We start from the raw sequence: 16270 nt of genomic DNA, 5'->3' as shown, positions 1-16270 counted from the left end.
ACAAATAAAGATAAGATGTATATCTGAAAATCCATACCTTACACAAACTATGAAATAAGCCTGGAAAATGCGAAAGCTCTCTTGGAAAAGAAACCTTAGCCTACCTATTTTCTTTCTTTTTCTTTCTTTCTTTCTGGCTTTTTTCTTTCTTTCTTTCTATTTCTCTCTCTGTCTTTGTCTGTCTCTGTCTATCTGCCTGGTTGTCTTTGTCTGATTGTCTGTCTTTGCCTATCCATCTGTTTTGCTCTCTTTTTCCCTATCTCTCTTTCTTTCTCTTTCTCTACATCTTTCTTTCTTTTCATCTCTCTCTTTCTCTACCTCTCTTTCTCTCTCTCTCTCTCTGTATCTATCCACATTTTGAATATTATTCCTGCCACATTGGATCCTCATCCTTCTAGTGAGTGTACTGACTAGAAAGAGAAAAGTTCCTCCTATTGAAAACTTAATACTACCATGGCTGAAAGTTGAAAACACAACATAGGTTTGAAGACACATCTCCATTGCCGTGTCCTTCCGTTAGGAGAAGCGAGATGGTCACTAATAGTTTCACCTTTGCCATTTGTGACTTGGCTGTAAGTCAGGCTGTGAGACTTCTCTGAGCATCTCCTATTAAATCAAGAGGTTTTGGGGTGTGTCAGTCACGTTGCAGCCTCATTAAGTGCCTGTGTGGCATCCCACAGGGTACATGAGAGGGTGGCACGTTGCTCTTCTGAGCACAGCTGCACCATGCGTTATAAAATAGCAAGAAAGATCAACACTGGCTATGAAAGTTTCAACTAATTAATTGAAAGAATGTGTGGAGAATATTTTAAGTAACGCATGAGTCCAGAAACCAGAGTATGTCATAGCAGTTTGATGGTTTGCCTGTGTGCTATTCACAGTCAGTGCTGTAAGAAGTGATATTTGCTTTGTCTCATGCAGGAACTCTGACTGAGCCCTTTTTCTTCACGACAGCTGTGGATGAGTGCTACTGAGCATGCAAAAAATAGGGGTGCTAAAGGAAAACTCAGAAAACCTTATTCTATTCAAAAAATGCCTTCTGCTTCATCAGTGCCTTCTGCTTTTGAGCATTTGCAGTCTCAGCCTGTTAGCCACCCGGCTCTTATTTTCTTCTGGCTTTTTCCCAGTGAAATAATTATCCTTCTAAATAGTCTTTCAGCACCAATGATCTTCACTTAGCTAACAGTTTTGTGGAAGTCAACAGCCTTACATTTACTTTCTGCCTTCTTGTTAAAAATGAATTATATGTGAGACCAGTGGCTGTTTTTGTTGAATGGGAGTTACAGCCCCACTCTTCAGATAGCAGAGAGCAACGTTGCACAACTGCTCAGTTCAGGGTGCTGTTCGAGGTGGTGGTTGTACTCTGTAAAATTTTGCATGTCCCGAAGACCTCCCTGTCTAATAGATTATGTCCAAGCTCAAACCCATGTATTTAAGTGTATAAATCCTATTTAGACATCTATTTTCCCTTTGAAAGCAATAGAAGCTGATGGGATCTGATGCAAGTTAAATATTTATATACCTTTGTGGATATGGGCCTACATCAGTAAGAATGTGTCTACATATGAAAGTTCTTAGAAAATTCAGCTTGCTGAATATTAAGTAGTCTTAAACCAAGAGTATCCAAAAATGTCATTGGAACAATGTAACATTTATAAATGTGTTACTGTTGTTGTTCTTGTTTGTTTACTGTGGCTAGAGGCATTTCTCATATTGATGATGTGAAGTCGGAAGGAAAGACTGTTTCTGTCCCAAGGGCACACATCCTATTATGAGAAAAGAGATATTCGGACACCATAAAGGGAAACGCACTGACAGCATGCAAAACAGGAGTAGCAGCATCCCACAGTTTTACCAAAAACACTGTGGTTTTCTTTAAGCTTTGTCTTCTTAAGATATATTGGAGTGGATATATGAAGGCAGGTTATTGAAGCATCCATATTGCTATAGGGTTTGGGTGTTTTTCCCCATTACATTGACAGAGCCCAGATGTTTTCATCTAATGCAAAACTATATATTTCATCCAGCTTTTAGTAGAAAAGAACATGTGGAATGCAGATATTGTGTAGTGTGTAATTTTTTATGTAGTTCTTCTCATGTTTTTTCTTTAACCAATGCCACTTCAAACAGGAATTTCATGATTTCAGAAGTTAGAACCTACCATGGAAATGCTTTAAAGAGGTAATAAGTGAAGGAAGACAAATCCAGACTACATGTACCTTCCTTTTTTTAATAGCAAGCTTAAAAATTGGAGAAAAAATTATGGGAATGCTGCGTACTGTATTATTTACTTGAATTCTGTATAGCAAACTGGGTGAACTCCTAAAATATATGTTGTTGCTCACATAGAAATTGGTTTGGATTAAAAAAAAAGAAAAAAAAACACTGGGAAAAGTTGTTTCTTGTGTTTTGAAGGAGATAAAGTTAGCATAACAGTTCCTCTGATTTTATAATATGTTAAGAATTTAGTATGTGAGGTTTTAGTGACTGTTCTTGGATGATTTTGTGTTCTATCTGGAGATATTTTAGATGTATTATCTGAACACAGAAATAAGTACCACTAGATTGTGGGTATCTTGGAAATGTAGTGATTCTTCATTCTTTCCATTTCTTAAAGTGTTATTTTATCAGCATTGTCTTGTGAAGTCTTTATTATTCATTAGGCATAGAAGTTCATCAAATGCATAAAATCAGAAGAATTTTGTACTTCCTGACTGTAACGTTTGTTCCTCTTCAGGGGTCAACGTTTGGTATCTTGCTTCTTCTCATACTTACAGTTCTCCAGCTTAAAGATCTTAGCCCCAATGTCTATCTGAGAGAAAAAGTCCTTTCAAATGTCAAACATAAGTACAATGATCCCTTTACTAAATTCCCCCTTCTAGATACTCAAATGTTTCTGGCATCATAAAAAAAGAAAAAAAACCAGAAAAGACAAATTCCATTTGCCATCTTTAATTCTTGGAGTAACTTATTTTGCTGAGGTTATAAACAAGATGACAGCAATAAGTATTTTCTAATGCTTTTTTTATGGCAAGCATGGCTAGCCACACTAAATTATTCCTCCATTCCTTTGCTCTGGGATGAAAGGGAGTCTGTGTATGCTGTTGATTATGAAAGTCAAGCTAGTGGTGCCACCAAGCTTCCCCAACTACTTAAGCAAATGGTTCAGCCACCTTCTGAATGTGACAGCCTAAGAATGATGGCAATAATAAATACTTTTTGTCTAGTGCGTGATGGCACAGCGAATTGGATCATGTTAGGCTTTGTCTGCTGCCTAATGCAATGTAACATAGCAGATAAATCAAATGGGTGATACTCTATTAGACTTGAAAGATGATAGCTCTTGTAAAGCAATTGATGTGAGAATATGTCAATGCAGTAGATTTCTGATGTTTATTGAAGTCTGGAATCTTTGAAACCCAACAAAGGCATATTTGGAGGGCTATGAAACAAGTGACTGCAAATGCAGTATTATGCTTATTACCGACAAAGCTGTTTCCTGAAACAGAATTCAACTAAATTTTATGTTTGCTTTGTGTGTTTGATACATTTTTCATTTCTGCAAGGTCCTTCTAGAGACATTGATTTGAACGTCAAAGTATAGAGTTACAAGTTCTGTAGAGACTCTCATGGTAGCTAGACTCAGAGTTTTTACTTGTTCAGTGGTACCTATTAAAGATAGTTGTAAGTTTCTATGAGTTGGGATTTAATATTGTGAACTCAAGGAAATGCTAACTGAAAATATATATTTTAGACTGTTTTCAGCACTGCAGTTAAAATTGCTGTTGTTGGGATCAAGTATAAGGAAGGATTTAATTTATTTTTCATTCTTGTATTTGTTTCAGCTGTTTGTTCATTTTGACTGCTTATAACAATTCACTTTGTATGATTCATTGCTTGAGCCTTTAAAATGTTGAACTGCTAATTAACCTTCAATAAATAAGCATGGAGTTACTGTAAGGAGTGTATCTAATTAGGAGGCCTATGAAGACATGCCTATTCTCTTTATTTAAAGCTGTGTTCTTTTTTGTTTCTGCTTTTTTTTTTTTGCTTTATGGAGGCAGAACTCTCAAATCTTGCTTAGTTTCCGTAAGTCTAAATAGGTATTTTTTTACTCAAACTTTGTGTTACCACTGTGAATTTAACATTTCAAAAAAAGAAAGGCAAAAATTGGTTTAGCAGTGAGGTATATGGATGAGTTTTTCCATATCTAAAAAAAGAGTTCATGCTTTTTTTTTATAGAAATAATATGTGACCTTCCCAAATAAGTATTTATGCTATGAAAATATAATGCATTTACCTGAAGTTTACAAATAAGTTGTTAAATGAGATAAAGATCAAATTAAAAGTATTCTTCAAAATAGGTCCTTCAAAAATTTTTTCTGGATCAGATCTTTTTTGGTGTGTTTTCTTTAGCAGAACAGCAAGGTGTGAAGAATAAACCTGCAGTTATGAAGGGGGTGTGCCCATGTTAGTTTCTAGATTTGTTCTCCATTAATTTTAATTATGTAGGTAGTTTCCAGAGTTTGATAGGACAGTGTTAAGGACATTTGTTTACTGTCACTATAATTTATAGGCTGTAAAATGTTTGGATTTCTTTTAAGTTGAGCCTTTGTGAGTTCTGAAGAGCTTTTGAGTTTTTATCACCTGTTTTGCAAATTACTAAAATGCTTTTGTAGTGTGTCTTCCTCAATTATTGGCATGCATTCATAATTTAAAATTAATGTTGCAGTTAATATCTGGAGAAGAGAGTTGAGAAATACGTTCCTTTTTTGTTGTAGGTACTGCATGATTAAAACAATAACCCCAAACTGGAATAAAAGTATAATTAACTTTTTTTCTCTGTCTAGCCCACTGTGTGTGAACGGGAGCTCTGTGTCTTTGCTTTCCAAACATTAGGAGTGATGAACGAAGCTGCTGATGAAATTGCAACTGGGGCTCAGGTAGAATTATCCAATGCTCATTGCATGTCTGATTTTGTATAAGCATACTCAGCCTTCTCAGTCTCTTCTAGAATTTATTTTGACTTATTTTCTCTGTATCAGTACTTTTTGGTAAGTATTGTTTATTTGTTAACTCTTACATGTGTAGCTGTAACTACACTGTTTAAGCATAACATTTTCGAGAGGTACTAATGAGGTGCTTCCATTGTTTTCCTTCCATGTAATTAGAGTAACCCTGTTTTCTTGTTTAGTTGTATTCAATTAGGTCACCTGGGTTGTCAATAAAGGTAACCATTGTCTTTTGGAGATAATTCCCATTTATTTTCACCTAATGAGCCATCACTACTCTCATGCAATTAGTAAGCTACTTCCTGTTCTTGGTGTTGGGATACAACTATCCACTGAGCATCTGCTGTTTTGCTTATTGAATAACAGTGGGAAGGTCCTTATTGACGTTGCTACATAAGTTTCTTCTCTCTTCTCAAGGATCAGGAATTTAATATGAGCTTGCTTCCTGACTCTAAATTCAGTTATTAATCAGAGGTTTTAAACTATGCTTCCAAATCACCGTTTAACTGTAGATTAAAATAGTTACAGAGTTTCAATAAATTCAAAGTACAATGGCCTTTTGAAATCTTACGGATAAGTACACTCCTCTCTGATGTCCTAAGCATATGTTCCTCATTATGCACTTAGATATGTAGTAAGCAATATGTTTTTCAAAAGCAGACATTCAGTTCATTTAACTAGTGAGTCTATCCATTGGAAATAAACTACTTAGCTAAGCTCCTGAATGTCACTGATGGGCACATCCACAAAGGAAGAAACTTGCAGCAGTGTACACCATATTCTTGGCTTGAGAATATAACTGCAGGATCTGAGGTCTGATGTCAGAAGACAGTTGGATGGCTATGAGCTTTATTTGTAACATCTAGCATGCCAAGCATTGGGATACCTTTGCAAGCCTGTAAGAAATGTAGAGAGAGATGTGCTGATGAAACACCATCTCTTCTCCAGTCTGACATCCTCTGAAGTTATGTGTTGCTGTGGAACTGGATTTTTACTTTCTGAATGTAGGCACTTACATGGTCGTTTAAGTACAAAAAACTAGCTCTCACTTCTGTTTTTCAGTGAAATTGAAAGGAGAGATGGTCCTGATTAGGACTCACTCTGTGTTTTATGCAGACTTCATTGCTGCAGGTGTATGCATAGCTAGCTCTAGGAATGCTGTTTTGAGATGTGGCACCTCTACATCTACAGAGCCTTGCAGAACAGTACTGAAATGATTACAACCTTACTGGTGCTTAAAGGAGTTAGAAAAGAGTTTTTGTTGATTGTGTTGTTGGACCTAGGTGACTAAATTTTGGTAAGTCTCACTCCAGTGATAGCATCTCACCCAGCTCACTACATCTGATCTGGCTGGGTTTCCTTTCTTGCCTGCAGAAAGAATTCAACGCTTTTAGGGATTGATTCATCTCAGCTATTTTTGACATAAATTTAGGATTATATGAATCATAGTATAGACTATTGGCACAATGGTTATTTTCTCCATTGACTATAAAGAGAAGCTACACTGACTAGCTCAGATGTAGGTGTTCACATTGGGAATATCTACATTTCACCAGAATAATCTTCCCCCAAGTCTCCAAATCATTTTGTGCAACTAAGAAGCCCAAATATAGGCTCCCACTATTGCAAATCATATCCTGTTTTTTCTACTGTGCTTTTCCTAAAGCTAGTTTTAGAAGGCTAGCTTAAAAATTAACTAAAACTAGCTAAAGCTAGTTTTTTACAGTATACATCTCTACTTTGTCACTCCCAATATTCTGATGGCTCTTTCTTAATAATTAGAGATTGAGCTTTCTAAAATATTTAAGTTTAAATTCATCTTTCAATCACTTACCGCAAATGTCTAAAAGTTAAGTGTCTGATTTGCTGGTAGTTCAGATTCCTTCTAGAGAATCTCTTAAGAAAGGTAAGCGCTACCTGAACAACTGATGTCGTAAGAGAGAATTGTCCTCAGAAAAATGTCTGTTTTTCTTTCATGAAAATATTTAAATCCTAATTTAGCTACTTAAATGCCCTCTGTTAGGTAGCACAAGTTCAGGGCCAGCCATAAGGACATTTAATAGATCCACAGCCTTTCCTATTACCAAGGAACACATAAACAAGTTTGGATTGTAATGTTTGCATTATGCTTATCTCCCAGCTTAAGCTGCTGAGCTCCATCAGCTCAAAACAATGATCTCAGGGGAAATCAGGGGTTTAATTAAGGCTAATCTATTTATCTTTTCCGCATGAAAGAGTAATATACTGGTATGATGGTGATAAAAATATGAAAGGCAACACTTGTTTTAAAGGGAGACTTTGGGATGGTGTTCCTATAAGACAAATTTATGTGCCAAATTTAAGACAAAGTCCCACCATGCAAGTCATAAAGCAAGATAACTTTGGGTCACTGTGTTATAAGATCTGGGAACTCATACAACCCTTCCCTAATAGTGTTTTACAACTGGAAGCTAAGAGGTGCTTCTGAGAAGTAGGGTATATGAGCTCAGGCTCACTTTCGTGATAATACATTTACACAGTTGCAGGCTTGGTCGCCTGACCTGGCTGTGTAAACAGACTCTCAGTCTCCTTTGTAAATCTAGTGTGGATGCCCTATTTTGAAATGTTCATCACACTTGTAGGTATTATAAACTGGAGCTTAAATAAATTCATTGTTCAGTATATGTGAGATACTTAGTAACTGGAACTAGCAGAATATTTTTGAACAGATGGAGAAAATTGTCCATTCATGCTAAAGGAGCGGAGGAGGAGAATGGCAACAGTATGACTCACAGTTCCTTTTCACTTTCATTACATGATTCTTATTTTCATTCTGCTTCTCTAAAGGACCTTCATTTTTATTTCCTTGAATTGATCAGATATAATAACAGAGATGTAATAACTTTGAGAACAGTTTGAGCTGTGAGTTGAGATCTGATCTGTCTGGGATTGTGGGAGGAACCAGGGGTGCCTACTAACTACAGCTCATTTCGGTTTTTAGTTCCTTTCATGGAAAAGTTCATTTTTACAGAGAAATGTCTTCAAAAGGCACAGAGGAACTAAGAGAGAAATGATCCAATTTGCAGCTACATTTTTACATAGCAACTTTGGATTTCATTATGAGCTGGATTTAGGTTTCATAGCTGCCAGAAAACTGCTTTCTTTCTGTTTTGTGATTGCTATAGTCTATTGTTAAGCTCTCAGTTATGAATTTTGGTGCAATTGTACTTAAATGTGGCACTGTATTGTGTGTGCATCTACATGGACATATGTCCATACATGCATGTGTGCACATTACACACACAATCTTATGGTGATATGTTGGAAATGAACACAGATATTCAAAGCCATGTCATAAGTCTGTACAAAAGCAGTGAAGGGGATCTCTCAGTGTGAGCCATCCAAATGACTGTTAAATCACTGCATGGTTCTGGCTCTTGCAGAAGCAATGTTTCCTAGTGTTTCTACAATTATGATCTTCAGGAGAACAGTAGGCAGTGGTACAGATTCACCAACCTCATCCTCTCTTCCTTTTTCTCCTCCTTGTGAAACGTTCTTTGCTGGTGTCTACTGCACAAAGACCCAATACAGAGCCATTTCCTTAGAGGATGAATTTCATCCAGGAGTTATTACATGTAAACAAGAGAAAGCAGGACTGTAGACAATGTATTTGACATGGGGATACATTTAGGACCAAATACTGGTCCCACTTCGGCATCTGGAATAAGCCCCAGGGCCAGACCCAAAGCCTGTTGAGGTCCATATCAGTCCTAAACTATGTGCCATGAATAAAACAGTTTGGATAAAATAGGTAATAATGAAATACCATATTACTGTAATGTGTAAAATGAAAAACAAGCTGCCTGATACAATATGAAACTGAATAAATCTTTTTCTTTATCCGCAGGTGGTTGATCTGTTAGTATCCATGTGTCGGTCTGCGTTAGAGTCACCTAGGAAAGTTGTCATTTTTGAGCCATATCCTTCTGTAGTTGATCCTAATGATCCTCAGATGCTGGCCTTTAATCCCAGGGTGAGTAGCTATGTTTCAGTATGTCATAGTGTGATTTAAGTTACATGTTAGATTTCGAAGTAAAGCCTTCTTCTCCAGACATCTTTACTATTAGAGATACAGCTCTAGAATATGCAAGTGTGTGGCTCTGCTTTCAGAACTCTGTAGTATTTTAAATTATCTTTGAGAAGGTAAATGAGCTATAAGCTATATTAAAGCCAAGAGTTCCTTCTTTTAGGGTACAATTTGAAGATGACAGATTTTCTATTTTTAGCGTCCTTCTATCAGTATACACTTTGAACACAAAGAAAAAGATGGCCTTTGGGAAGTGTGGACCGTGTAGACCAGGGAGATTTCCAATCCATCTTTTATATTCTTAAACTGTTTATTGCTGCCATCTCATTTTCAGTTTGTAAACAATAATGTCCTTAAACTTAATTTATTAAATGCTGGGTATGCAGTGGAGTGTAGTACAAGAATCAGATGTTGAAGCAAAGAATTGTGTTTGCAGTACTTGATCCTCGGACTGCAAAGGCTGCTTCACAGGGAAGCCTTAGGGGAGCCATGAGCTATTATATCCAACTTGAGCCATTCTCAAGGGCATAAATGAGAACTTTGGACTTCCTTCATTGGGATACACTTTACCAGTTCGGATAGAAGGCCAGCTGATTGCGGTGATTCTTCGTCAGAGGAATTGGCAAGTGTGTTCTGTAGAACATGGGATAGAAGGATTGCCAGAGAGGTGCTGGGAAATGGGCGGGCGAGGACACAGCTAGTCTGGCAGTCAGGGCAAAGCGGAGGTGTGAAGCTGAACAGGGAAGGAGAATGAGGGTAGCACCGGCAGAGGAGAGGAGAGAGCCTGGGGCTGGCAGGGCCCACACCGCCCCCAGCCCCTCACCACCATGGTGGGGTGAAAGCCCACAAGGGCCAAAGTTGGCATGACCCAAAGACAGGAAGTAGTGATGCTCCTGAGGCTGACATGAAACGTGGGGCTCACGAAGCGTGGGCTGTTAAGCTCATCCACCCGGAGAAAGTGGAGACCTCTGGTAGCAGTTCCCAGGCAGGAGACAGGCAAAAGTCAGGGGAGGCAGGGTGGCAGCTGAGGCTGACTGAAAGGTAGATGGCCCGTCACACTACTCTGTGTGGTACCATGTCTGTGGAGGGGCAAGCTATGCTACTAGCAGTGCACGTACCTCTGATGTTTTGCAGAGCTGTTAGCAGAGTAAACACATCTGCTTATTTAGCATTTTATTTAACATCTATTTGTTCACTGCATCATTGAACATAATAGCATATTATTTAAATAACTGGCAGAGCCTGTGTTTAGCTACAAATATTTGTTTAAAAAGTGAGCTAATTTCTGAAGTGGTTGCTTTGTTGCGTTTTGGAGATTCCAGTGAAATTCAAACAAAAAACTTAATTCTTTTTTTCCTGGAATTATCCTGGACTATGAATGAGAGTCTGTGTGTAAGATGAAGGAAGCTATTGGCTAGAAAAATTTGAAAGAATTGTTTGCTGGACATTCGTTCTAAATGTGGTTTTATACACACTCAAAGAACTGAGGTTTTTGTATAGCCAAAGACCCAGAATATTCTTTTAATTTATTTGCTTATTTTATATTACATCAGAAGAAGAATTATGACCGAGTCATGAAGGCATTGGATAGTATCACTTCTATTAGAGAGATGACACAGGTGAGCATAAAAATCTTTACATAACTTAATAGCTATTTCTAGAACTAGATAGGTGTTTACATTGTTGTCTGTGGAGGAGAGGAGAATGCAATTGTATCATCTCTTTCCTATAGAGCTGGAAGGATATTAAAATTCATGTTAAAAATAAAAAAACCTACAATATCCATAACAGCAGTGAAATAAGAGAGATGAAATAGAACTTAGGTCTTTTAGTGTTTAAATTAAGAGATAATAGTAACAGAATCAAACATTGCAACAAAATAATGGCCAATTGCTACATTTCCGAAAATTACAATGTCACACTGAGTCTTTTATTTCCAAAGCAAGAGAAATTGATTTTATGACAGTGTTCTGAGGTGATAACTTTATTTCTGTTGTAATGAGACACTTGGTCAGTAAAGTGTGGTGGGAGGCTTGGAGAGTCAGGTCTCTTGGGATTACCACCATATGATTTTCCAAAATTCACAGTGGGACAGAATCTAGTAGCCATACTTGGTTTTTGTAATGCTTTGTTTCCCAAACAGTCCCCCTGATTATAACTGATTACCTCTGACTCAGTATGAGCCATGATACATCTGTCCCATGTACCTTGATTTTCCAGTTGTTATACGGGCAAGAACTTATAAATCTTATTCTGTCTGTGTTTGTAAAATACTTTGGGATTCTGGAGTTAAGAATGAAGTGTTTGGAGAGCATTAAGATACACTGAAAACAAACATTCAGGTGTTTTTGTTACCTAATATAGCATCTTTTAATGATAAAGATTCAGGTGTTTCTGTTACCTAATATAATATCTTTTAAAGATAAAAATAGCCACTATTTTACTTTTTTAGCATTAAAATAATTATTGGACTGAAGAATTTCAAAGAGACACTTTGTTCTGTCATTGAAATTAAGAAAAGATTCAAATGGAATATAAGCTGATTCAGTATTTCACTTTACCAGTTTGTGCCATGGAACAGTTAAAAATTTTGGAGTGAATTAACCTAGGGTATTTTGAGACACTTAATTTTCTGAAGTTCCAGTCCAATTTCTTCATGCAGGAGCCAAACATAAGTAGACGTCTTCTGCTGTTCTCACTGAGATCAACAATGTTTGCTGTAATGTACTCATTTTGATGCTAATTATATGCTTATTATTTTACTCTAGGGAAAATAATTGCTATATTAATTCTTGCTGTTGTCAAAACACGTTTATAACTGTACAAGGCTAAATGTCAGTAAATCTGTGATTTAAGCCTAATAATGAGTCCCATGTATTCATTTTAATAAATGAAGTCATGGGCAATGTAACATATAAAATGTAACCTTTTTATTTCAGCTAGCAATAAAGAGCATAATTACTGTTTTCTAGGCACCTTACTTGGAAATAAAGAAGCAGATGGATAAACAGGACCCGCTTGCACATCCTCTTCTACAATGGTATAAAATTGACTCACATGAAATAGTAATTATTAAAGTACCAAGTTGAATGAATAATCACTTTCCCAGTTTAGTTTGGTTTAAGCTCACCCTAAGAATTACTACCAGAGTTGACATTTACAAGTGTATTTGTTTCTGGACTGTTTCTGAACCTCATCTGGGTCCTCTGAAGACAGTGGAAAGACTCCAGCTGATTTGTATGGCCTCAGATCTGATTTTCTAGTCAAGCTTCAGTCTGCTTTCATCAGATAGGTTCTAATGCCTACAGCTGAGTTCTTTGTGATGGGATTCATCAACATTTTTAAGAAGAAAGTTCTGATTTGTTATCATATCTAATGCATCTAACTATTTCTTATTTTAGGGTTATTTCTAGTAATAGATCACATATTGTGAAGCTACCAGTGAATAGGGTAAGTGTCTGTGGGTTCTTTCTCCTGTTCTTTCTTATTTTATCATTTTTATGGCTTGTTTTAGCATTTTAAGTGGGATTCACAGGGCCAAATGTAGGTGTCTACATTCAAACTAGTCATCTATGTTCCATTAATAGACAGTGGAAAGAAATAGGCAGTTTTAGGTCATGAGTCATAGAATCATTCTGTGAATATCTAAAATAGGTCAAAGGAATCATGCTCTGAAAGAGCCTGCTTGAGGTGGGTAGCTCAAATGCAAGTTCTGCCTTGTAGATTTCTGAGATTGGTGAGAAGAACCTCACTTTTTTTTTTTTTTTTTTTTTTTTTGTTACCATACAGAATATTAGATACAGGGTTGTATAAAAAGCAATTAACATACTAACATGACATGTGCCTACAGACTGGCATATGAGAATGCTGTAAAAAAGACTATAGCTCTGGAATTTTGGAGAGATGGTGCTGAGATTCATTTCTGGTTACATGTTCCTCTGGGCCTTTGATTAAGGGTGTAGTAACCTGCAGCCTTTCAAATCTGAGCTTTAATTCAGAGCTAGCTCTGATCAAAATGCCATGATGAAATTATTCAATTTAATTATTTTACTAGTGTCATATTAGGCTGAAATCTGTTTCAGAAACTTACATACGTTCATAAGCCCTGAAGTATTTTTACTGTTTGATTTGAAATAAAACTATGGTAATAAGACTGATTTCAACTTAGTTCACACAGGTATTTTGATGCAGTAATATATTGTGTGAAACAGCATGGTATCTTAAGAACTGCCATTCTGGAAGTACAGTGCTTTTGTGTTAATCAGCTTCTTTTCACTCATGCACTGTTATATTTTACAGCAACTAAAGTTTATGCACACTCCCCACCAGTTCCTCCTTCTCAGTAGTCCACCAGCCAAAGAATCCAATTTCCGAGCTGCTAAAAATCTCTACGGAAGTACCTTTGCATTTCAGTGAGTACCTATATTTGCATTAATCAAAGGTTACCAAAATGCCAAAGCTTTTTTTTTCCTTGCCATTTGAGGTTTACAGCTGTGAATTTATTGTTTTAGGGGACTGTTGATTTCATGTTGAGTTTTACACTGTGGATTTTAACCCTTTCATTTTATTTTTCCAGTGGTTCACACATTGAAAATTGGCATTCCATCCTGAGGAACGGCTTAGTTGTTGCTTCCAATACGAGGCTGCAGGTAAATACGAACTTCAGGTAACCTGTGTATGTTTGATCACATATTAAACTTGGACAAGTTTTCAAGGGGTGTGGTGTTGGTGCACATATAGGTGGTGATTGCAGACACCCTCATGTTTCACTGAAAAAGATACTTTTCTGAAGCAATTAAAATGAAACAATGTGTTTGCTTTTATCAGTGGCTAAAATCCTATTGTCTTCAATGTAATTGCAGTTTCGGTTTTACATTGCACAGCAGTACCTCCAGGAGGCTTAGCTCGGTATTGCTTAAAAGCAGTCTCAAGGATTGAAACTAAGATGCATGTAAACTGTATCTCTATTATAGGATCCAAGAGCACCCTAGGTTTACAGAAGCTGGGTTTAGAGCATCTCATCTCCTCTGGTTCCCTTGGGAAAGGAATATGAGTGCTGGCCAGGGGGGAGCTATTGCAAACTTTGGTTTGTTTCCCTGGGCTGAACTATCAGGAAACCAGTACTGCAGAGCAAAATAGGCAGAGCCAGAGGGGCTAAGAAACTGTTATTCAGAGTATTTTAGCATCAGGGTTTTGACAGCTGTTCCCCAGAGCTGAATCCATGACCCTGATTACATGCCTTAGAGTAGTATCAGTATGCTGAATAGGGAACTAAGGTAGTGAATAGGAAACCCTTAAAAATAGGAATGGAAATCTATACCGTTCATTTTAGTGGTATAGGTGCTTTTATTAGCATCTTTGGAAGATGCTTCCCCATGGAAGCAACATTTATACACCAAAATTCACTAAAGTAAGCACCTTTGTTTATGCTTTTTTCTTTTTTCTTTTTTTCCAGAAGGGAGATATTGGAAAGTAGGGGAAGCAGTAAAGCCCCATTTTACACAAGTCGTCATAGTTAGATCTCTCACATAACAATGGCATATCCTGAGCCCAGTACGTTCTACCTACCCCCACTAGCAGCTAGCCAGGAAAAACAACCAGTCACCCAGCCATAGGATCTGCAGGAGTGAGATATGCTTATTTGTGCACTCCTATGGAAGCTTTGGTACCTTGCACAGATGATGTGAAGATCACTGGGCAAAAGGAAAGAACGAAGGGTGAGGATGACTTTGAAGCTCAGTGGTCATAACATCTCCCTGGCTAGGAGATAATCTGGATTCTCATTTGTGCTGTAACAACTACTTTGTGCATTTTCTTTAAGGGCCCTTTCACGCAAATCAATTAGTTCCTGAGGGGAAGCAAAATTTGCAGCATGACCCTTTTTAAGACTTTTTTGAACATTGTTTATTACCAGGCAATAAATTAGTGTGATGAGGTGGATACTTGTCTACATTAGGACCTGTGCCTCGCATTATTGTTTTGTCAAGATAATCAAATTAATGATAAGCAATCACTGTGCTCTTTTTCAGCTCCATGGTGCAATGTTTGGAAGTGGAATCTACCTTAGTCCATTGTCAAGCATATCATTTGGTTACTCAGGTGATATTTATAAATCACTCTAAAGTTGGAGAAATATAGGGGGGTATCTTAGTTTACTGCTTTTCTTGTCTGCCTCAATGTTTACAACACTGTAGTCAATTTTATCTTTGTAGGTCAACATTTAGTTCATTAAAAAAAGACAAAATCTAATTTCCCTTATTAAGTACCTGTCCAGATTTTCAAAGGTGTTGAGTACATTGAAACTCTGATTGAAGTAGATAGCAGCCACCGCTGGATGCTCTATGCAAAAGAGTAGATCTTGACTGGATGTTGGGAACCCAACTATGTGTTTGTGATTTTTTTGTCAGTATTTGCTTAAGTGAGTTCAACAGTGGCAATGGATTCATAGGCTTTCAGGACCTGATCTGACAAAACACATACTCATTTCAGTAAAGAGAGTGGTTGCACTGAAATCAATATAAATATTCCAATATTTATATTTAAGAATATTCCCAAGTGTAACACCAGGTCAAGTTTACATAGAAAGTACAGGGCAGTGTGTTTATTTTAGCATGAGGACGGGAGAGAAGATAATTTGCCCCATTGGTAAATCCAGAAGTGAGTCATGCAGTTTTCCATATAAAAATAAAATCATAAATAGCATAAATAGAAGCATCATACACCAATGTTATATATTAAGAAATTTTTATGGAGATTTTAAAATACCGTGATTTTTTCCATTAGTTATTTTTGTTTATCATTTCATCACAAATGTAAATGTTGGCATAAGTGTGTGTGTGTGTGTGTGTGTGTGTGTGTGTGTGTGTGCGCATGTGTGTGTGCGCACGCATGTAGATACATTTTATTCTGAGAGTTATGCTTTCTGATTTTTAGTATTTTTTGGTAATGTCACAATCCATTTTTAAAGATCAGTGTTTTCTACTACTATTTATTGAATTACAATATCAGCAATCTCTAAATGTGCTTTTAGCTTTTCAGAGATTACATGAGAAGTACAGAAACTTTTAGACAGCACTAAAAGTGCAGACTGCAGTATCACTATCTTAACTACACAGTCTTTTGCTTTGTCAGCTTCAGTGTGTTTTTCTCATCTCTCTGCCCCTTCCATCCAGTCTTTCTCCAGCAAGAAGCC

At 37.0% G+C, this 16270-nt stretch overlaps 1 protein-coding gene across 2 annotated transcripts in view; it reads left to right on the top strand.

Moving 5' to 3' along the window:
• LOC135325134 (protein mono-ADP-ribosyltransferase PARP8) overlaps positions 1-16270 on the top strand; it is a 117489-nt gene that overhangs the window by 89685 nt on the left and 11534 nt on the right. For both annotated transcript variants that reach the window (XM_064502763.1, XM_064502762.1), the window contains 8 exons: positions 4851-4943; positions 8899-9024; positions 10632-10697; positions 12051-12118; positions 12480-12528; positions 13378-13490; positions 13655-13727; positions 15108-15177. In XM_064502763.1, coding sequence (XP_064358833.1) covers positions 4851-4943; positions 8899-9024; positions 10632-10697; positions 12051-12118; positions 12480-12528; positions 13378-13490; positions 13655-13727; positions 15108-15177 — 658 coding nt within the window. The remainder of the gene's footprint in view (positions 1-4850; positions 4944-8898; positions 9025-10631; positions 10698-12050; positions 12119-12479; positions 12529-13377; positions 13491-13654; positions 13728-15107; positions 15178-16270) is intronic.

Source organism: Dromaius novaehollandiae, chromosome Z (genome assembly GCF_036370855.1).
Source record: "Dromaius novaehollandiae isolate bDroNov1 chromosome Z, bDroNov1.hap1, whole genome shotgun sequence".
Taxonomy (NCBI): Eukaryota; Metazoa; Chordata; class Aves; order Casuariiformes; family Dromaiidae; genus Dromaius; species Dromaius novaehollandiae.
Note: the sequence above shows the minus strand (reverse complement) of the source record. Positions and strands in the feature narration are given on the sequence as shown.